This window comes from Cryptomeria japonica, chromosome 10 (assembly GCF_030272615.1).
Source record: "Cryptomeria japonica chromosome 10, Sugi_1.0, whole genome shotgun sequence".
Classification (NCBI taxonomy): domain Eukaryota; kingdom Viridiplantae; phylum Streptophyta; class Pinopsida; order Cupressales; family Cupressaceae; genus Cryptomeria; species Cryptomeria japonica.
In genome coordinates, this window is record NC_081414.1 from 650284941 (window position 1) to 650304927 (window position 19987).

General features: G+C 37.9%; 1 protein-coding gene across 1 annotated transcript in view; it reads left to right on the forward strand.

The window, feature by feature from the left end:
- Window positions 1–3657: 3657 nt before the first annotated feature.
- The window catches only part of LOC131073378 (ricin B-like lectin R40G3), a 48719-nt gene continuing 32389 nt past the window's right edge, over window positions 3658–19987 (forward strand). The window contains exons 1-2 of the mRNA XM_058009800.2: window positions 3658–4676; window positions 5419–5541. Of these exons, the coding sequence (XP_057865783.2) occupies window positions 4131–4676; window positions 5419–5541 (669 nt within the window). The 5' untranslated portion in view covers window positions 3658–4130. The remainder of the gene's footprint in view (window positions 4677–5418; window positions 5542–19987) is intronic.

A 19987-nucleotide genomic window follows, 5' to 3' on the forward strand; every position in this document is an offset into this window, starting at 1 on the left:
TCTTAAATCCCTAAAAGTTGTGTATTTTAACTTTATAAATAGATGCTTTGAGTACATAAATTCTTACTAAGAATTGAAACTGGGCTTATGATACAAAAATTCAAAATTGTTATTCAGCTTAAGTAGGTTGAAACTTATGTTTGTAATTTTAGTAAATAAACTGAAATGAGATTGTAGTTTCCACCATTAGGTTTCACATAATATCTTCAATTGGAAAGAAAAGCCCAAGTTTTTCATTGATTTTAGTATTTAGTATTTAGTAGTTAACTCAATGCACATATTTGCACTGAAAAAGAAACAATTAAACAAAATCTCTATGGGTGGAGGTGGGAGTGGGTGGGGGATAGCAACCTCATTGGTGCAGGCCCAATAGCTTCTCACAGACCTCGGTACATGGATGTAGAGTGGACACCATTTTGTTCTCCAGATTAGCAAATCATGAAAACCAGGGATTGTTGTCTGTTTGTCTTGTATCACAAAGACAACTCACTCAGTAATTTGAAAATTCTTCTTTATTTATCAGTTAGCTCAAGAAGTTCTAGTATATCTACAAAAAAGTGGAAAAGAATGCTAGCAGAACAAAGTAATCTGTTTCATCCTTGGAAAGCTCCCAAGCTTTTTGCCAAATGCTCCATTGGTGGGTTAATGACATTGTAGACCAGCCAGTAGACTTCCATTGGAGTTGTAGTCTGCTCCACCCAAAAGGCATGGGATAAAGAGGACTGATTAAACACCATTCAAACCTTACACCTAAGCTGAAGGAATCAGATATGATGTGGCGTGGCCATCAATGCATTATTTATCAAAACACCCTACCAAAAAATATACTACCCAGCGTATTCAAATAACGAGCTATTGAATTTATGACTAAGCTTTAGCCAATTTTCATTCAATATTAGAGAGTTAGTTGAAAGTTACTTCTTAGAATAGCACAAAGCTATCAGAAATGCATATGAGACTTAAGGCTTCATCTAGAGCCCGTTGATACCCAGACAACTGGGAAAAACAAAGTCCTCTAAGAGTAGCTAAAGACCTAATTATCAATGAAAAGGGCCACAATCTCCCAACTAGTGAACCGATTATATTCAAAATTTTGTTCCCCTAATGACAAGTAGGATAATAGACAAAAAATTCTACTCAGGATATCCATATGAAATTATGCAAATAACTTCTAGCAAAAATCTTTGTTCTAACAATAGAAAAGGTTGAGATGAAACTGACTTATTAGAATAATGGAAAGCCATCAAAATTGCATAACAGATAGACAGAACAAATAAGCATGTCAAAATGTATGAACAAAACAATGTCCTATTGGTGCACAGGAAGAAGATCCAGAAAAACCTCTGACAAGCATTTTCACAAGAAAAACATTGACTTTATTTTGATTGATTTTAGTAATTAATCAATGCCTTGTAATTGCAAAAGGTCAGCAGTGAAGTGAATCTATGGCGCAAAATGATAGTTGCAGCCAAGCTAAAAGCTCCATACTGGGGTTTAACCAAATACTTCCCAGACCTGGTAGATATGCAAAAGGAATTACGCAGTATGTGATGCAGCTATGAGGGTTTCCAAAATAAAGCAAAAAAATACTAAAAAAAAACAACACCACAAAGATTTCTTGTAAGATTCAAATTGTGGCTCCATTTCTTCTGTGAAGTTGTAAAGTTTGTTTAATAAGTGAAAATACTCTGATTACCCGTTGGATGAACTCAACAAATAAGCATGTCAAAATATATGAACATAACAATGTCCTATTGGTGCACAGGAAGAAGATCCAGAAAAACCTCTGACAAGCATTTTCACAAGAAAAACATTGACTTTATTTTGATTGATTTTAGTAATTAATCAATGCCTTGTAATTGCAATAGGTCAGCAATGAAGTGAATGTATGGGGCGAAATGATAGTTGCAGCCAATCTAAAAGCTCCATACTGGGGTTTAGCCAAATACTTCCCAGACCTGGTAGATATGCAAAAGGAATTACGCAGTATGTGATGCAGCTATGAGGGTTTCCAAAATAAAGCAAAAAAATACTAAAACAAAAAAAAAACATCACAAAGATTTCTTGTAAGATTCAAATTGTGGTTCCATTTATTCTGTGAAGTTGTAAAGTTTGTTTAATAAGTGAAAATACTCTGATTACGCATATTTGGTTTATAACTTTGGCTTTAAGTTGCAGTGTTTGCTGCCACAACATCTTAGATTCGAAACCTGGTAGATATATGCTCCTTCTCATAAAGAGGCGTTTAAAGTTTACCTTGTAAATTTTGATTAAGTCATCTTGCAAAGTTCTTAACAAAATCTAATTAACAAATTAGAAAATTTCAATTGTCTTATGCTTTGGCCTTTGACAAGGATTTCTTAAATATCTCCTTCTCTATGTTCGAAACTGACTCTGCCCTTCCTTCCTATATCCAACGCCTTTTCAATTCTCAAATATATGTCTCTATGTTCCAAACTAACAGAGTTATAAAGAGACAATACACTAAATAAAGCCCCAAACGGATGATGACCATCATTTTCGCTGTGATCATTCTACGAATGTACCTCACCATGTCATATTTATCATTGACAGATCAAGTTCAATGGGTGACCGAGACATTAGTCCCACTCTGGCAATGTTTAATAACCATAGTTGTAGGCTTGGATGCGTATATGAGGCGATTATGAGATTTATACAAGTCCGCCTCAGAACAATTTCTGATGATTCTGTATTTGTGGTTCTGTTTGATGCTAGCGCCAAGGTAGCTGTAGAGATGGAGGATATGCAAGAAGGTGTTGTCAATCACCTTCTTCAGTATTTCCCTGGTAGAGGAACTAACTATTCATCAACATTAGATGCTGTAGAGATACTATTAATTAAAGGAACCCGACATCATTCAGTGAACATTAAAAACCCAGTAGTTATCTTCCTGAGCGATGGGGGAAACTATCGTGGAAGGGACCCCTATGTTGTGTAAAAAACCCTAAATGCTTTAAAGAAAACTGTAAAGAAACCCTAAATTTACTCAGGAAATCATACCTAAAATGTCTGTGGTCCTCTTTAATCCTCTTCGAGATTGCCCAGAACAATGTATTCCTTTTCTCAGTTAGAACTTGCCCGCGCATTGTAGTTTTGCATGCCCAAAATGAAAACTTACGAGCCATATGTTTGCATGCTTTGTTTCTCGTGCTCGTACTCGGTTTTCTATAGATCTAATCTCTGCAGGTCTTTTCTGGCTCGCCATCTGTTTGAAGCAACCGTCAGGGCTCTGCTTTGATGGGCCCTGCAGCCTCTGGAGGTGTGCGTTCTCTCTTGTTGAGAACCGCACAAAGCCCTGCAGACCGCTGCAAACCGCCAATGTATCCAATATGCCAATGCCAAAAAACTTGAGGATAAAAATTCGCCTAAATAATTTGCATCTTTTCCGGACAGAACCAAGGAAACATGAAAATCTTTGCAACAAAAATAAATATGATTGATTGTTTTGACTCAGATTAATAAGAGATTAGCGAAAATAGCCTCCGCTATAATTTCTTGCAGCAGGCAGGAACCAATAAAGTCACACCCATTGCTATTTAATAAATTTTCCTAAACTGATCTCCACATAACAAGATTACCTCCTTGAGAAGAAGTCTAATATAAGAGGATTACCTAAGTACCTTGGGAAAAAACCAACATAATACTTATATTAGGAGTGCCTCCTTAGGAATAACCCAAATTCAAGCTACCTCCCCAGGAAGAACTTGAACTGGAAGTCATTACCCAGACCCAATCCCAACGGAACACAATGCAGGAGCATTTGTAAAGAGAGCCAGACATCCAACGATCCCATTTCTTTAATGGCAAATGCAGAGCGTTGGGATCATCTCCTGTCGTAGATATGACCTGACCTTCACGAGATTTATACGGCCGAATCCCCACAAATTCTGCGTGCGGAGAATTTTATTTTGTCGTATACCAATGCTTCCTGGTTAAGAAACATACAAATATATCATCATCATCCTCTCCTGCAAGTAAATTACTTTCCTAAATTGAATTTGGGAGCTTGACTGCGTATGCTTTTTTCTATCAAGTAAACTACTTTCCTAAATGCTTAGCACTCTGTATTAGTGTCAAAGACGTGCAAGGATCGAACTGCAATAATTCGAATGGAATTCCCCTTTGGCCACTCTCACCATCAACATCATCATCGAGAAGAAGAAGAAGAAGAACGGCGTAAGCATTCCCACCAGCACTACCCACAACGAGAGTCGAACGCTCCACCATATCCATACCCTCCCCCAGGAACCCAATTCCCTCCCCCAGGAACCCAATTCCCTCCACCTCCTCAGCCTTTTGCACACGTACAGCATCATGAGCACCAGGGCACTGGTCAAGTAATACATCACGAAGCATACCCATCTTATGATAGGCCTGATTTTGGTCCTCCTCCACCGAATCCATATCCGCGACCTGGGTATGACACTCCCGGGGATTCGTTCCCGCGATCTGGATATGAGCCTTCCGGGAGTTCCATCCCGCGACCTGGATACGAGCCTTCCGGGAGTTCCATCCCGCGACCTGGAAGGAAGCACCCGGATCTGCCTCGTGGGCAGGTTGTGAGGGTTTCGTGCAAGGCTGACCCTGCTTTTTCTCTTGCAATACGAAATGGGTCCGCTGTTTTGGTTCATGCCAATGCCAACGACGAATTCCAGGTATTTGTTTTTAATTATCTGAGTTTGAAATGCTATGATCAGATGAAATGAGTTCAGTTTTCGTTCTATGGACTTGAAATGTTATGATCAAATGACACGAGTTGATTAATTCTCTGGGATTGAAATGTTATGATCAGACGAAGTAAGTTGAGTTTTAGTATACGCGTTTTTGGACATATCTATGTTCACTCACATGTTTAGAAGGTTGTTTTAACGGGTTTTTATTTTTAAAAACTCTACTAGACTTGTTTGATTGTCTTTTCATTTGCTATGTTAGATGGTAAGGTTAGTTTATGACTGCAAATATCTGTATAATGTATCAAAGTCATTTTAAAGTCATAATCTTTTGGAAGTGTGACATACTCTGTTTCTGGGGTAGCTCTGTGTGGGTGCATCGGCCAGTTTTAGTTTTAAAGAGTTGGTTCTATGTTTGGGATCAGAATTTTGTTTCCGAAACTTTCTTCCTGAAATGATTACTATACGGGGGTAGATGGGCTGCTCTAGTTGGCGGTGCTTTTTCTTGTCAGAGTTGTTTTTACGTTTTGCCATCATAATTTTTATATTAAAATTTGGTTACTAAGCTGGTGGTTTGCACTTGTGGTAATGTAATTTTTAGTTTGTTCTTAGTTTTGCAATAATAACCTCTATGCATTCTGGTTACTATATTCCAATGGGTGGGATATGCTTTAGTCTTTGGGTGATGCAATAATAATAATCGTCATTGTTTTTAAACTCATGGTAGCAATGGATCAAGGATGAGACATTCAGTGTCAAAGTGAAGGACGAGCGTAGTTATCCTTCGTTTGCTCTGGTCAACAAGGCAACAGGTCAGGCCTTGAAGCACGCTCTTGGAGAAACACAGCCTGTGAGTCATTTTTTGCTTTATTCTTATCGTTATCGAGATTTGATTATATTAGCCTAAATTGTTATAATTCTTGATTGAAAAGTTTGATGAATACCATAAAATATAAACCGTAAGTGGTCTTTAAGAAAAAATTAAGCAATTACCCATCTTGCATCATAATTAATATAGCAGAATTTGAAAAGGTAACCATTGGATTCAAGTAGTCACAGAGCCTGTTATAAAATCCTAGAAAATAATGAGGATGCAGAGGTTCTCTTAATCTCTGCTGGAATGCCAATCAAAACTTGCAAGCATCTCCAACAAAACAAATGGAACTTACAGACGAATGCTATTTTTAGCATGTTTATTCAGAAGTTATAAACTATTGCAAACATTCAAAACCTTATAAAATGCAAAGGAAAAAACAGGTGGCCCCGTTCATAGCCTTCTTTCACTTTCTTGTTCAGATGTTGTGAAGTATGGAGCTTTTACGATTGATTGCGAGACTTTTGAACCCTAACGAACTATATCACTTCCCCCCTTCCACCTCACCAAAAAAAATTCCACAAATTAATTCGTTGAATGGGGCTAACAAGAATCTCTACGGCGAAAATTTTGTTTTTGCATCAAAACATTGCATTATTGATGCACTTGTCACTCTTTTGAACACATTCATGGGATTGTAATGAGGGACCCTTGCTTGTACTTCTAGTCCTCGTTACCCTATAGTAGGCCACACATTGGCATGTTTCTTACTAGTTTTGTTCAATTGCTTGCATGTTAAGAAAAACAATACAATCTCTTTAAATTGTTTTGTTCAAACTCAAGAATCTAGGAAGGGATTTCAAGCTATTTACACCGAGTTTCCTAGAAGGGGATGATAGTGGATGGGGAGACACATTTCTGAGATAGTTTTTTGGTAGGCCATTTTTTAGGGGATGGTAGAGGATGGCCAGTAATAAAATAGGAAAAATTTAAAGATATAAGATATTTCAAATGTTTATATGATAACATCGATAAGGCATTCATGATATACATTATAAAACTTTATGTCATGCCCCTACATATGAATACAACAGATCCCAAGTTTGATATTAAACCTGGGTGGTGCCAGAGGCTAATAAAAGCTGGCCTAAACTGGTATTTTCCTTCAAGATGTCATCTTTTATATTAAAAACGAAATTAATCTATTCTGCCCCTGGCTGACCTTCTTTACCCTTGGCACCCAAATCTTATGGCGAATAATTTAATTACTATCTCATTCATGGCCGACCCTCTCCATTACAAAAAGCACGTTTAATATCCTTCCTTGGCCGACTTCATGTATGAATGCAAAAGGCACATATAAATATGATTTAAATCACCAAGTTTTTGCGGGGGGGGGGGGGGGAATAATAATATAAAAAGGCAGCGATTAAGACAGTAATTAGGATTGCCGACCTCATACTAAAAATGCAGGGACTAGATTCAATTAGTTTTTGTTTGGCCGACCCTCTTCAAGGAGTTGCATCTCTTGAGGAATCGCTCCTCTTGACAAAGACATAAATAGAAGACATGTGGAGAAGAGGAGGGATATCTGTCCCAAAAAAGAAGATTTAGGAGAAGACCTAAATCAGGATTATAAGGAAATCTGAAGGAGACTTATGAACAGACCCTTAGCAGATTTAGAAGGGAAGATAAACAGAAAGAGAATCAAACAGATCAGAGATCATCAAACCATCGAGAAGATCAATCGATCTGTTCAAGGGAGTATCGAACTTCATAACTGATTTCATAATCAAAGTAGAGAAAGAAGGCTGTTGATCAAGGAAGAAACAATCAGTTTCAGAATTAATAAGAATAGTCAGCAGACTATATATTTACAAGTGTTTGGTATAATGCAGATTACATAATACTTTTCTTGCTGATCCAATTAGCATGCCTGGAATTTAATAATATTTGAGAATAATAAGTAATGATTCATTTAATACTTTAAACCAACCAACCATCCCATTATGGGGTGAAGGAAGAAATAAATGATAAGAAGGCAGCAGCACTGACACCCCCATCAAGTATCCCAAACCCGTGGTGGGGCCAGGAGACCCAATGACTGGGTGCTCATTCCGTGGCCTTGAGCTTGATTGGAAAGGATAGGCTCCCAGTGTCTTATATCATTCTCCAAGGGATTCCATAATGTGGATTGTTTGGTAGGGGAAGCCTTTGATTGAAACCCATCTTGCCCTCAAAGAGGATGAATAAGGAAATATGGTTAGGGGGTGCAGATACAAGAATCCCACTAGGTAGACCACCCCATGATGGATGTCCAAGGTGCCTATCACTTGGGGCCAAGGGGGATGATATATCCGCTCTTCGGTGTAGTGTGAAGATTGTTTTGGGCTGATCCTATCATGCTCCTTCATTCAAACTCTGTTGTGATAAGACCTATGTAATGAATTATGATAATTATTTGTATTTTTATTTATATGTGTGATTACTACTTAATGGAAATAATTGAGATTTATGAATTATATAAATATGTATATCCAATAATGTTTAATATGGTTGCAGGACTTAAATCAGGGTTTATCTTGTTAAACGACATTCTTAATGGTAAAGTTATACCTCTAACAATCTTACATTTCTTATTTGAATGGCATTTGTGATTTTAGGGCAAGATTTAAGGCAGTCCCACAAGGGGACATTACACTTTAATACATAACAATACATTTGAACTCTGATTTTATATGAGAAATGGCAAGCAAAGTAGCTGAATTTAATTGCTTTCATTGTCAATGTGCATACATGTCATATAAAATTACCACAAAATGCCCAAATGCTACAAGTTTCAATTACAAAATGATAAAACATAGAAAATTTGCTTATGCCTCTAAGCAGCGTTTGTTAACATTGCATCAAAATTGGAGTCTGAGTTTGAGTCATTGCCACTAAGAGGGACTGTTTTATCTAAAGGAACCCCAACCAATCTCTCCTGTGCCTTGTCTTTAACAACTTGTGTGGTATATATAGGATCAACATCCCAATGTGTAGTTGGAGTTTGATGATACTTAGAAGTCTATTGATCTTGAAGTTGCAAGGCACTATATATGGCCACCAATTTCTTTGTAATCAAGAGGTAACTCTGTTCCACTTGATTGATTGAATGAAGTTATATGTGGACCAATTCCTCTTTGTAGTGAAGGAGATAGCAACCTATAAGAGGTGAGTGACAAGCATACTCAACTTTGATGCATTATTTGAGTTAATTTCTACCATCCAAAAGGACTAGTTTGAGTTAATGCTGCTTTATTTGCTGTAGCCTTCGGTTTGTTGAAAGTTGGACTGCATAGATTGACAAAGGCTAGCCATTGTGTTTGAAATAAAGTAGACTCATTAGTATACATTTTTTGACGGGTCTTCATGAGCCCCTTTTTGACCTCTTCATCATTAGATGGAGGCTTTCTCAGAGATTTTGGTGCATACCATTTGGGATTTAAAGCATAGGCTCTAATAGGATTTGGGGTGTTCATAGTGTTTCGTTGCTGTGTCACCTCCTTTCATAGGTTGCTAAAGGAGGTGAATGACAAGCATCTATCATATCCCTGGGTGAATTCCTAATTGCAGACCCTATAAATTAGCCAGGCAAGTGAATTTGTTATGAAGGTCAGTGATAAGTATCATAAAGAACAACCATTTATGAGTGCAGCAAGGAATATTAATAGAAGAGATTCATATTAGTGAAGGAGCCATGATAAATAATGTGAGTGCGACTAAGCTGACCCTTCTTAAGTCATTTGAAGTGGTTTAAAAATAAATTCATTAAGTCTAAAAATTAAGGCCGACCTGCACTAGCACTACTTGGGGAATAAATTGAATAGACTAAGTTAAATTGTGGCCGACTCTTATAATGGCAGCGCTTTACTACTTAATGAAGAAAAAATAATTAATGAAGAAAACATATGGTGGCTGACAGAATTGTGGGATTAAATGGACACCTCCCTTAATGGTCGGTGTTTTGGAAAGGAATAATCGCACCATCTTGAAATGTATAAAAGGGGGAAAAATTATTGGCTATTACACCTGATTTAGGCAGATCTAGAGCAGACCTTAGGGTAGGTCTGAGGTGGATTTATGATCAGAATTTAAGGCGAATTATTGCAGATCTGTTAGCAGACTTTTAAGCAGGTCTGAAATTATTGTATTAGTGTATCCATCAATGATGACACAATAGCCCTCCCTTAGCTAAGTTTGCATCATTTTTTCCACCACCTTACTCATCTTAGAATACTGTTTATTAATGAGGGTGGTGCATAGTTTATTTCCTCCACAAGGGCAAATGAGGGACCATGAACAATTGTATCTTACAACATGTGTTTGAAATAGGGAAAATGTGCCACATGAAATGGTATGAGCCAAGAAAAAATTGGTTATAGAAGACAGCCAATTTTTTGTGATTGCATATTGAACAGTTTTACAACACCAATAACCCTTCTCTTTCTCTTGATAGAAGTCTCTCCCTTTTGCTTTTCATTTATGATTTGGTGGGCAATGATGTACCAGAATGCATAGTTTCTATTGGTATTCCCTTTTTTCTTGTCTCACCCTCCATGTACAAATTAGTCGCCTTGGCTTTCTAGCGACAGGTTTTCTCCACAACTTTTTATCGCTCACCCACATATACACAAAAGATGAGAGTAACCCTTGTGTGGCTACTCCATAATCCTTGTTGCTGAAATGACATAGCCATACCTTGCTAGGACCCATGGTCGTAACTATTTTTTAAAAATTAATGACACTTGCATTAAAGCTTTATTAACGCAAGTATTGGACACATGGTTCATAAGTTTGTTTCTTTTGCTAAGTTGGCTTATATCACATGCATAAGTAGTAGTTCTTTTGGGTAGTATTAGTTTAAATTAAGGGTTTGTTGATGTGTTTTTTATGCACATGCGAACACAGAATAAAATACCTAAAGGTACCTTATCTTCTCTTGAATAAAGTCTTCGAATGCTGAAGATGTCGCGAAAAGGATCAGTCGGGATGACTTCAAGGTTCTTTGTATGTAGGATCTCTACGTGTGGATAAGCTCTTTGTGGTATGATGTGATTTGCTGGAATCACAAGGGGACTTACACTTGATGACTAAACGTCTGATTTGCTTTGAACATTGTTGGAACACAGGATTTCACTAGCCTAGATTTTGAAAAAAAAAAGGAAAAGGATGAGGGCGAGGAAAGGATCTAATTCTGACACTAAGAATGTAGGAGCAATGAATGATTTTTGATGAAATTCTAACTAAGTCTTGTTTTGACATCCTAGGACCATCTCCACAAGGTTAGTGCGATCTTCGGAGGAAAGCTTTATGATGTTCAGATCATCACTACAGGCATAGACACCATCAGGCTGATGCATGTCAATGAAGAAGCGACAATTGAAGTTAAGCTCAAGCTGAATGATTCCAGTTGACTACACAAGGCAAGTCTGCAATCAACAAACTGCTAGTAGTATGGATATACAAATTTCACCATCAATCAAACACATTTCTTCTACTCATCTAATAACATGAAATCAAATCTGATAAGTATAGAGACCATGCAAATTGTTGAATCGACCCATAGATTTCACCATTTCGTCAATGAAGTTTTACAAGCCTTTTACAACAACATCTTGGCAACAATCTTTGCCTTCTCTTTCTATTCTACTCTAATTGTTATACTATTTACTGACTTATTTGCTATTTCTAACTATTGACCTTCTAACTATTGACCTTCTAACTCCTGACCAACTATTAGCCTTTACAAATGAAGAGCTAGGGCTTATATAGTGCCCTCAATACAATTCAATGGCTAAGATCAATTTGAGATCAATGGCCAAGATTCTACAATGAAACCGTAATTAGGGTTTGTTACAACAGACTTAATTCTGACCAATGAAATAATTGCATTATTTGGACACATGTCTTCTCTGGAATATTCGACCAATGGATAGATGGGGTAGGTACATTGAAGTTTGTGCCACCTTTAATGAGTCAGGTACATTGAAGTTGGACATGCTGAGGTGGACCAACCCGACTGGAGGAGTGATGACTAGGATGCCACCTTGTCTAATACTTGGTTGATTCTCAATTTGGTGATGCTCTCCTTCAAATGCTGGACTGGAAGATAGATGGAGAAGGTCGTCGTTAATGAAATTGGGCTGGAGGAGATCGTCCCTGTCCTGACTTGATCTTCTTTGATGAGGGTCCGCCAAGTAGTTGATCCTCCGGCTTTGAGGGTTGCCATTTGATGCCTACACAAAAGATTAAAGTTAGTCTTTGAGCATCATACCTTAAAGCATAGAATTTAGGACCTTCCAAGGGAATGATTTAAGATATTAATTTGAAAATGATATGATAAATCCAGAATTCTAAATTTTCAAATTAATTATGAATGAAATTAGATTTTTTTTTTTTCCCAAGACTTAGACTTTAAAAGATTGCTATGGAAATCAAAACAAGTCTTGAATAAGAACTTCAAAATGATTCTTCATACCTTCCTCTTGAATGCTTAACTATGAACCTTGGAAAATGGAAGAAAGAAGATCAGATTTTTGCTGGATAAAGATTGAATTTCTGGCCCTCCTTGGATGAATTATGTCTTGATTAACCTTCAAAAGAGCTTCACCTTCTCTAGCCTCCAACACTTAGCAAAAATTCGCCTCCAATCTGCTAGATTTCGCTCCTCCAATCTGCTCCTCAAAATCGCACTTAGAACAATGAATGAATGGTTTGCATTTTGGAACAATACTCCTTCCTTATATAGGGCGCTCACCCTAATTAAGCATAAGGCCGACCTAGGTATTTAGTAATAAAATAGGCTAAAATCCCACTTAAAAGGAGGCCGACTTGCATGTAAAAGCCAATAAATGTGTTTTGAGCGCTCACTTTCATTTAAAATTTGAAAATTAATTTCAAGGCCTCTAAGGTGGATTAATTAATTTAGTTATAAAGGCCTCAAATCATGCGAATTTGATCTAACCACCCTAGATGTCTTAATTTTGGCAAATTTGGAGAAAATTTGGGAATATTAGGTTTTGATTGAGGCTTAATGAAGTTTCTTGATGATTTCGCCCTGGACCCTTTGGAAGGGTCAGGAGCGATTTTTCAAATTAGGTCTTGAATACCTCATTCCTTGACTCCAAAATCTCTTGGAAGGTGAGTTCATGTGTGCGTTGACCTACTCAAAGTCTTGCATTTCGAATTTATATCATTTTTCATGAGGGAATTAGGTGAAAATGTGAATTTCGCCCTGGACCCTCTGGAAGGGTCAAGAGCGATTTTTTCATTTTAGGCCAAAATTCACCTTAGTTTGATCATTAAACTCCTCTAAGGCAATCTCCAGGGTTCATTTCTCTCCATCATTGGGTTAGCTCATCAAAACTTTGAAGGAAATATTGCATTTTGGGAATTTCGCTTTGGACCCTCTGGAAGGGTCAGGAGCGAAATTCTCTCCTGAGCTCAAAATTCTCATTTTTGAAGGTCCAAAACCTCGTCAAGGCATTCCAAATAGGCTCTTTCATTGAATTCCAGGCTTAGTTTCACTTGAATTTTGGAGGAAAAGGTGTCTTTAGTGTTTTTTTGCCCTGGACCCTCTTCAAGGGTCAGGAGCGATTTTTAGGTTTTAGGACCATTCCTTCATCCTTTCCAACTTCAAATCACTTCCAAGGCATAGAACATCATGCCTTACTCCTCTTTGAGTCCTGAAAACCAAAATCTCATCTTGAAATGTAAGGAAAATAGGAGGATTTGGAAATTTTCGCCTTGGACCCTCTGGAAGGGTCAGGAGCGAATTTCCCTTTAGGCATCAAAATTTGCATCCTTAGCAGTCCAATTCAACTTCAAGGCAACTCAAACGTCTTCTTACACCCATGTCTAAGCTTATCTTTGTCCAAACTTTGGAAGAAAGGATAGTTTTGGAGATTTTCGCTCTGGACCCTCTGGAAGGGTCAGGAGCGAAAATCATTTTCTAGGCTTGATTGCTTCCTCTTGACCATCTCAATTATCTTCAAAGGGCAAAACACACTTCCTCACACCCACTCAAGCCATATAATCTAAAAAGTTGCCTTGACCTTGCAAGAAAATAGGGGTTTTTAGGAATTTCGCTCTGGACCCTCTGGAAGGGTCAGGAGTGAAATTCACCATTTGGCTCAATTCCTTCATCTTTTGATGATTTCTTCCAATCTCAACTTACTCCCAGGGGCAATTCCTTCTATGTTTCACCTTTTCTCATACTTGACTTTAGCAAAATTTGATAGCAAAAAGTGTTTTTCAGAAAATTCGCTCTGGACCCTTTGGAAGGGTCAGGAGCGAAATTTTCATTTTTGACCCAAAATCATCATTTTCTAAACTTGAAACTTCTTTGCAAGGTGGGATTTCGTCCTTCATCACCCTAGGAATAAGCTTCCATGTCCAGGAAAGGTCAAAAGTGGGTTTATAAGGAATTTTGCTCTAGACCCTTTGGAAGGGTCAGGAGCGAAATTACCTTTACTGGCCAAAATCCTTCATTTTCTTCATTTCCAAACACGCCCAAGGGTTTCAACATGCTCATTCTTCCTTTCATTATGCCTTTGATACCTCAATTCGACCCAACTGAGCAAGAAATGTCTCCTCTAGAGATTTTCGCTCTGGACCCTTTGGAAGGGTCAGGAGCGAAAATTCTCCTTTTGGGCAAAATCCTTCACTTTCCAAGTCAAAAACATCTTCAGGAGGCAAAAGGGAGTTGTTCTTGTTTCATTCATGTCAAAAATTTGACCTTCTTCACTGCATAAAGAGGGCTATTGGGAATTTCGCTCTAGACCCTTTGGAAGGGTCAGGAGCGAAATTCACCATTTTGTCCAAAATTCTTCATTTTTACATGCTTCCAAATCCACAAAGGTATCAAATAAAGTCCAATCTTCATTCCAAGAGACCCTGCACATGAAAAGTTAGCCAAAGTTAGTGAAAAATAAGCTCAAATAAGATTTTCGCTCTGGACCCTTTGGAAGGGTCAGGAGCGAAATCTCCATTCCAGGCCAAATTGCTCAGTTTTCAAGTTTCAAACCACCTCACAAGGCAAAAACATACCCATTCATCTCCCATCAAGCCAATGCCTAGCCAAAATAAGGAGGAAAACAAGAGTTATAAAGATTTTCGCTCTGGACCCTTTGGAAGGGTCGGGAGCGAAATTCCTAATCTTGGCCAAGATCCTGTCTTCATATCACATTTCTTCATCCAAACAAGTGTTTTGCCCTAAAAAATGCCTAGGAACGAGTTGGTTCTAAGTTTTGGTCAAAGTAGAATGTCCTATGGAGAATTTCGCCCTGGACCCTTTGGAAGGGTCAGGAGCGAAATTCGCTTTGGACCCTTTGGAAGGGTCAGGAGCGAAATTTGACTTTTTTGAACTCTCCGTCAGGATCATTTTATGGAATATAACATTTAAGACTTATACTTTAAGTTATATTCCATATATACTTTCAGGATGTTTGAGAGTGGTTTCGGACCTCTAGGAGTTATATTGCAAAATCTAGTTTTTGGAGGATTCTTCAGTCTTCCAGACTTAGTCAAATTTCAGGATCAGGACATTCCAGACTTAGCCAAATTTCAGGGCATTTGAAGATCAGGATGACATTCCAGACTTCATCACTCTCCAACTCGACCTCACTCAGACCTTCAAGGATGATACCCACTCACAAAGCAAGACACAATTAGCAACAAGCGCAACACCAGGCCCTAAGGAAGACTCTCAAAGAAACCCTAATCCTGGGGCCCTGTGGACTCACCTTGGCTCAAGCAAAGCCTGTAATCCAACGATCCCTCAACAACACTCATCCTGCAAAGGCTAACAGACAAAACCCTAAAAGACCTAGAAAACAAACCCTAGAAAGCAAAAAGCAGGGGTCCCCATTTGCAATGGGGCGATGTGTGAATACGTCACAACAGGGTTGAGATAGACTAATGGGTTATCCATGAATTATATTGTATTGAGCATTGCTCTAGGAGGTTGCCTCTTCAACGAGGTGAATGATATGTCGTAATATGAATCTGTTGTTTCAATGCAATATACTTGATGTGTTGTTGTTTCTAATATATTTTCTGTATTTCAATTATTTAGCTAAACTTTTGTAACAAGGATCTTATTATCTAATATCAAAGCTCTTTCTAGGATTGTGTATTTGTGCAACATTTTTCATTTAGGACATTTACACAAGTGATCCCTGTATGCTCTCACCTTGCCCTCTTGAGATCTTGGTGATCAGAAAGGGGCTATAGTAGTAGTGGACGGTGGACCTATGATTTTACCCAACTTTACTATTGTTTTTGCTCTTGTTAGTAGTTTTTTTCTCTTTTATAGGGTAGCAACCCTTTATTGAGGGTTTTCAAATATAATAGAAGAGTTGTCGTTTGGGAAAAAAGTTGGATTCCCAATATAGTTTCCAATGAAGGCTAGAGGGGTTTGCCTCCCAAACCATGCCATCAAATGACCCTTGTATATGGTGTTGAACATATTGTTATCATTAATGTCAAAGATGAGAAGATTGATGAATTGTCACTGATGTAAAGTTGGAATGCCAGTTGTAGATGTTAATGTTATCATTATTGTCAAAAGCAACATAGAAAGTTTAGATATATATACCAGAATCAACAGATCTTGAATGTCTGCCAACTTTGTTGAAGCTTGGATTAGTCTGCGACAATATTTTGAGGTTTGTCGATCGAAGGTGGTATTTGTATCAGGTTGTTTTGTCATAGTTTTTGGTACGACATTCTATCGCTGTTCATAATTATGGCTTGAGGTTTGGAAGATAAGTAAAGCTACTTAAGAAGCATGTTGGTTTTAAGTTTTAGAAGATTCGCATTGTGGGATAGAGATCTACAAGTGACAGATTGAATACCATGTTCACTGGTTTACTGCGAATGATGTTTGGGTGGAAATGCTAGAGAAAAGAAACGTTTGCCAATTGGGGGAAGCGTGTGAAGGTAGAATGGGACTAGTCAAGTCCATGATATGAAGCGCATGGCATTTCCTTGCTCCTATTTTCATGCATTTGATTTGGGGCCGAGCCGACTACACGTTTCATATTGTTTTGAATTAAAGCTTATCCCTTCGTCGACATGGTAAGTTGTAGATGGTGTTAAAAGGTTCTAAGCCAACATGAAGATGCTAACAACATAATGGAGTCGATATATATTGATGATCATTCATGTAACTTGGTGAGTGTTGTTGTAGTGAAGTGTGTGTGCGTGCAAAAATGACATCCTATCCACAGTGTGATTGTATTTGAATATGCATTGTGAAGTAGATCAGGTTCGCCAGATGATGCGGATTGAATTGAACATATGCGAAGTAAGATTGTAAAGGTTTGCATGATAGATTCTTTTGTTATTCCTATATCTTTCATTGTAATTGAGGTTGGAAGCTCTCGATCTGAGTTGGGTTTCAGTGGTTGTGTTGAAGCTTAGTTTGAGGAGATTGGAGTCTTTTGTAGTTTGGTGCCTGCAAATCAGATTGTGAAGAGATTGGTGTCTCCGTCTTGGGTTGTAATTCTTGTGGGTTGGTGCCTGTAAAAGTTATTGTAAGTTCTATATTATTTTGTGAGGCAAGATTTTGGGCAGTAGATCCAAGCAACTATTCTCATTGTGGTTTTTCCCTTTTTGGGTTCACACAAATTTTGTGTTATCTTGTGTGGACGTGTTCATTTCTTGCATAATGATTGATAATGTGTTGATGCTGTTATAGATCAGGTAGTTTAAATTTAATAAGTAATAAATACCGATTTACCCTTTCTCTTAGTATATGTGTCTAACATATGGTCTTGTGCTTTCATGTACCCTTAGGTGTATTAGACGATCGCGTAGGCTTTTTGGAAGCTGGAAGCCATTAGTTGTATGTCACTTGTGATGCATTGCCGACAAGTGATTAGCCTTGGGAAGATATGTATGTTGTACTAGATCCACTCAAATCTATATATTTGTGGGCCCATAGAGTAGACAATCCCTATAGAAATTTTCCTTTTTACTTATTCTCGCTCCTTGGTCAATTTGGAATTGGAGAATACCACTACTAATGGCTATCGTTTTTGGGACTTGTTGAGTACAACTTGCAAAGGTACAACATTTTGTACGGTTATTGTAGCACATGTAGTGAATAATTAGTGCTTCTTAAAGTAGGTATTGCATTAAATTTTGTAAAAGATTTGTCTTAGGGGATCTAAAATCTCACAAAACCTTAGGAGAAAAATCAAGAAAGGAGTTAATTCTCCCCCCCGTGTTATGATCCTCTCTTCATGCTGATTGTTTTGGACTATAACTAGAACACCCCAACACCTCACTTATGATGGTGAACATTTGATCCAAGGAAATGGATGTAGTAGCAGACATTTGATCGCCCCATTGACTTATTTCCTTTACACAATGAACATAGTGCAAACATTTGAATTCAGATAGAATCATTACTCATATTCTATGATTCCTTACTTAATGCAGATTTACTTATTTTAATTTAAAACATATTGAACCAATATCTTCATTACTGTTTTATCTATCATGTAGTAAACATTCCTTGAATTTCTTGCCATTTAATTGGATTCCAAGACTCTGTTAATCCGCTCTGCATTACCATGGTAAGGGTACGTTGGAGGAATTGATTATGTGTTGCATTGATGTTTTGTCATTGATGTCAACACTAGCTATTTTGCTGTCTACCAGCTTTCAGTAGAGTGGTTGGATTATGATATTGATCTGAAGACCATCTCCGATATTCTCCGATTTGGTCTGGCTTGTGGTATTGGCTTGGATTGGTTATTCATCTGTTCTGTCATGCCCAAACTTCACCATAAAATGTGGTGTTTTTACATGGGTGGAAGTGGACCAAATACCTTGAGGAGACTGCAAGAATGGTAGATCACAAAGCCATCTCATGGCAACAAAGATATATCATAAGTTCATTAACCCCACATCCTTATGCCCCCCAAGGCATTCATGCCATACTTCCTCTCCTTGTGACCCCCAAATGCATACACAAGGCTATGCAGCAAGGGTTACATATACAACCCTTGAGATCACTCTCATAAAGAGAGCCTCTCACTCGAGGGCTGTCAAACTCCTTTCACCCGCAAGACCATCCTACTCTCCCAAGAGTAGAAGGCCTTGGTTACTCCCAAATCACAAGAAAATGCATAAAAGAAATAACAGATAGGTCACATAATAATTTCACAAAGGAAAATACAAGAAAACAACTTTTACATACAAACAATCTTTCCAACGTAAACATGCAATGTGAAAGGGAGAAGATGAACCAACCTTCAATCTGCCCAAAGGTTTGCTAGAACTAGTTTGAGGATGAGCACAGCCCAATTCCACAATCCTTTCTTCTACACTTAGCCAAATTTCTATCCCAAAAACTATTCTTTTCAAAATTGCATGATCTCCAAAAATGGAGAGTGGGTGATTACCCACAAAATCTCTAATCCTTGCCTAAAAAGGCCTCAGTGAGAGTTCTCACAGGTTACTAAAACTGAAAAAGGAAAAAGTAAGAGAAAGTGGGGAAAAAGATCTCACATAAAAAAGGAAGGTTATCTAACCTAGATGGAACTTTCTAAATTGAATTTTCTCTCACCTTAGGAAACCCACTTTTTGAGGTGACTAAACAGTCACATGGGAGCAGTCACATGCCTAAAAATACTCCTAACCCATAGGTATACCCATAGATGGCACACTCGCCGAAAACTCGGCGAGTGACAAAAACTCGCCGAGTTTTTGGACCTGGCGAGTAGTAATGACTTCTACTCGCCAGGAAAACTCGCCGAGTTTTTGGCGAGTTTTTGTCAAAAACTCGGCGAGTTTTAAAGAAAAACTCGCCTGGGTTAGCATAACAACAAAAAACGGCCAAAAATACATGCATTTTTTGTTTTTCTATATGGTTTTGGGCTGAGAAGGGGGAAACTCACTTGGAAGGGCCACCCTGAGATGCCACTATGCCCTCAAGTAATCGCCGAGTTTTTTGGTCTGTCCGTCAGGATTCATATATGGAATATAACATTTAAGTATAAGTGACATTTCCTTATATCTTTCTTATACTTTAAGTTATATTCCATATATACTGTCAGGATGTTTGAGAGTGGTTTCGGACCTCCAGGAGTTATAATGCAAAATCTAGTTTTTGGAGGATTCTTCAATTTTCCAGACTTAGTCAAATTTCAGTCAAATTTCAAGATCCTTCGGCGATGCCCCTTGACCCCAACTTTGAGTTGAAAGTTTGAAACTATGAGTATGAATGATGAAATTTCAAATATGATGAAAGTTTGAAAGTAGTTTTAGCTAGAGCTGGGGAGAGGAAGTTGTATTTACTTTTGGTTTTACAAAAACTATTTACTATTTTGCTTCCAGCCATCAGCATTTCTCATGAGGATGCGATTTTGTAGACACTTTGCAATCAAATATATCTAGAATCAGCTTGTTTCTTTTGTGTTATCATTTA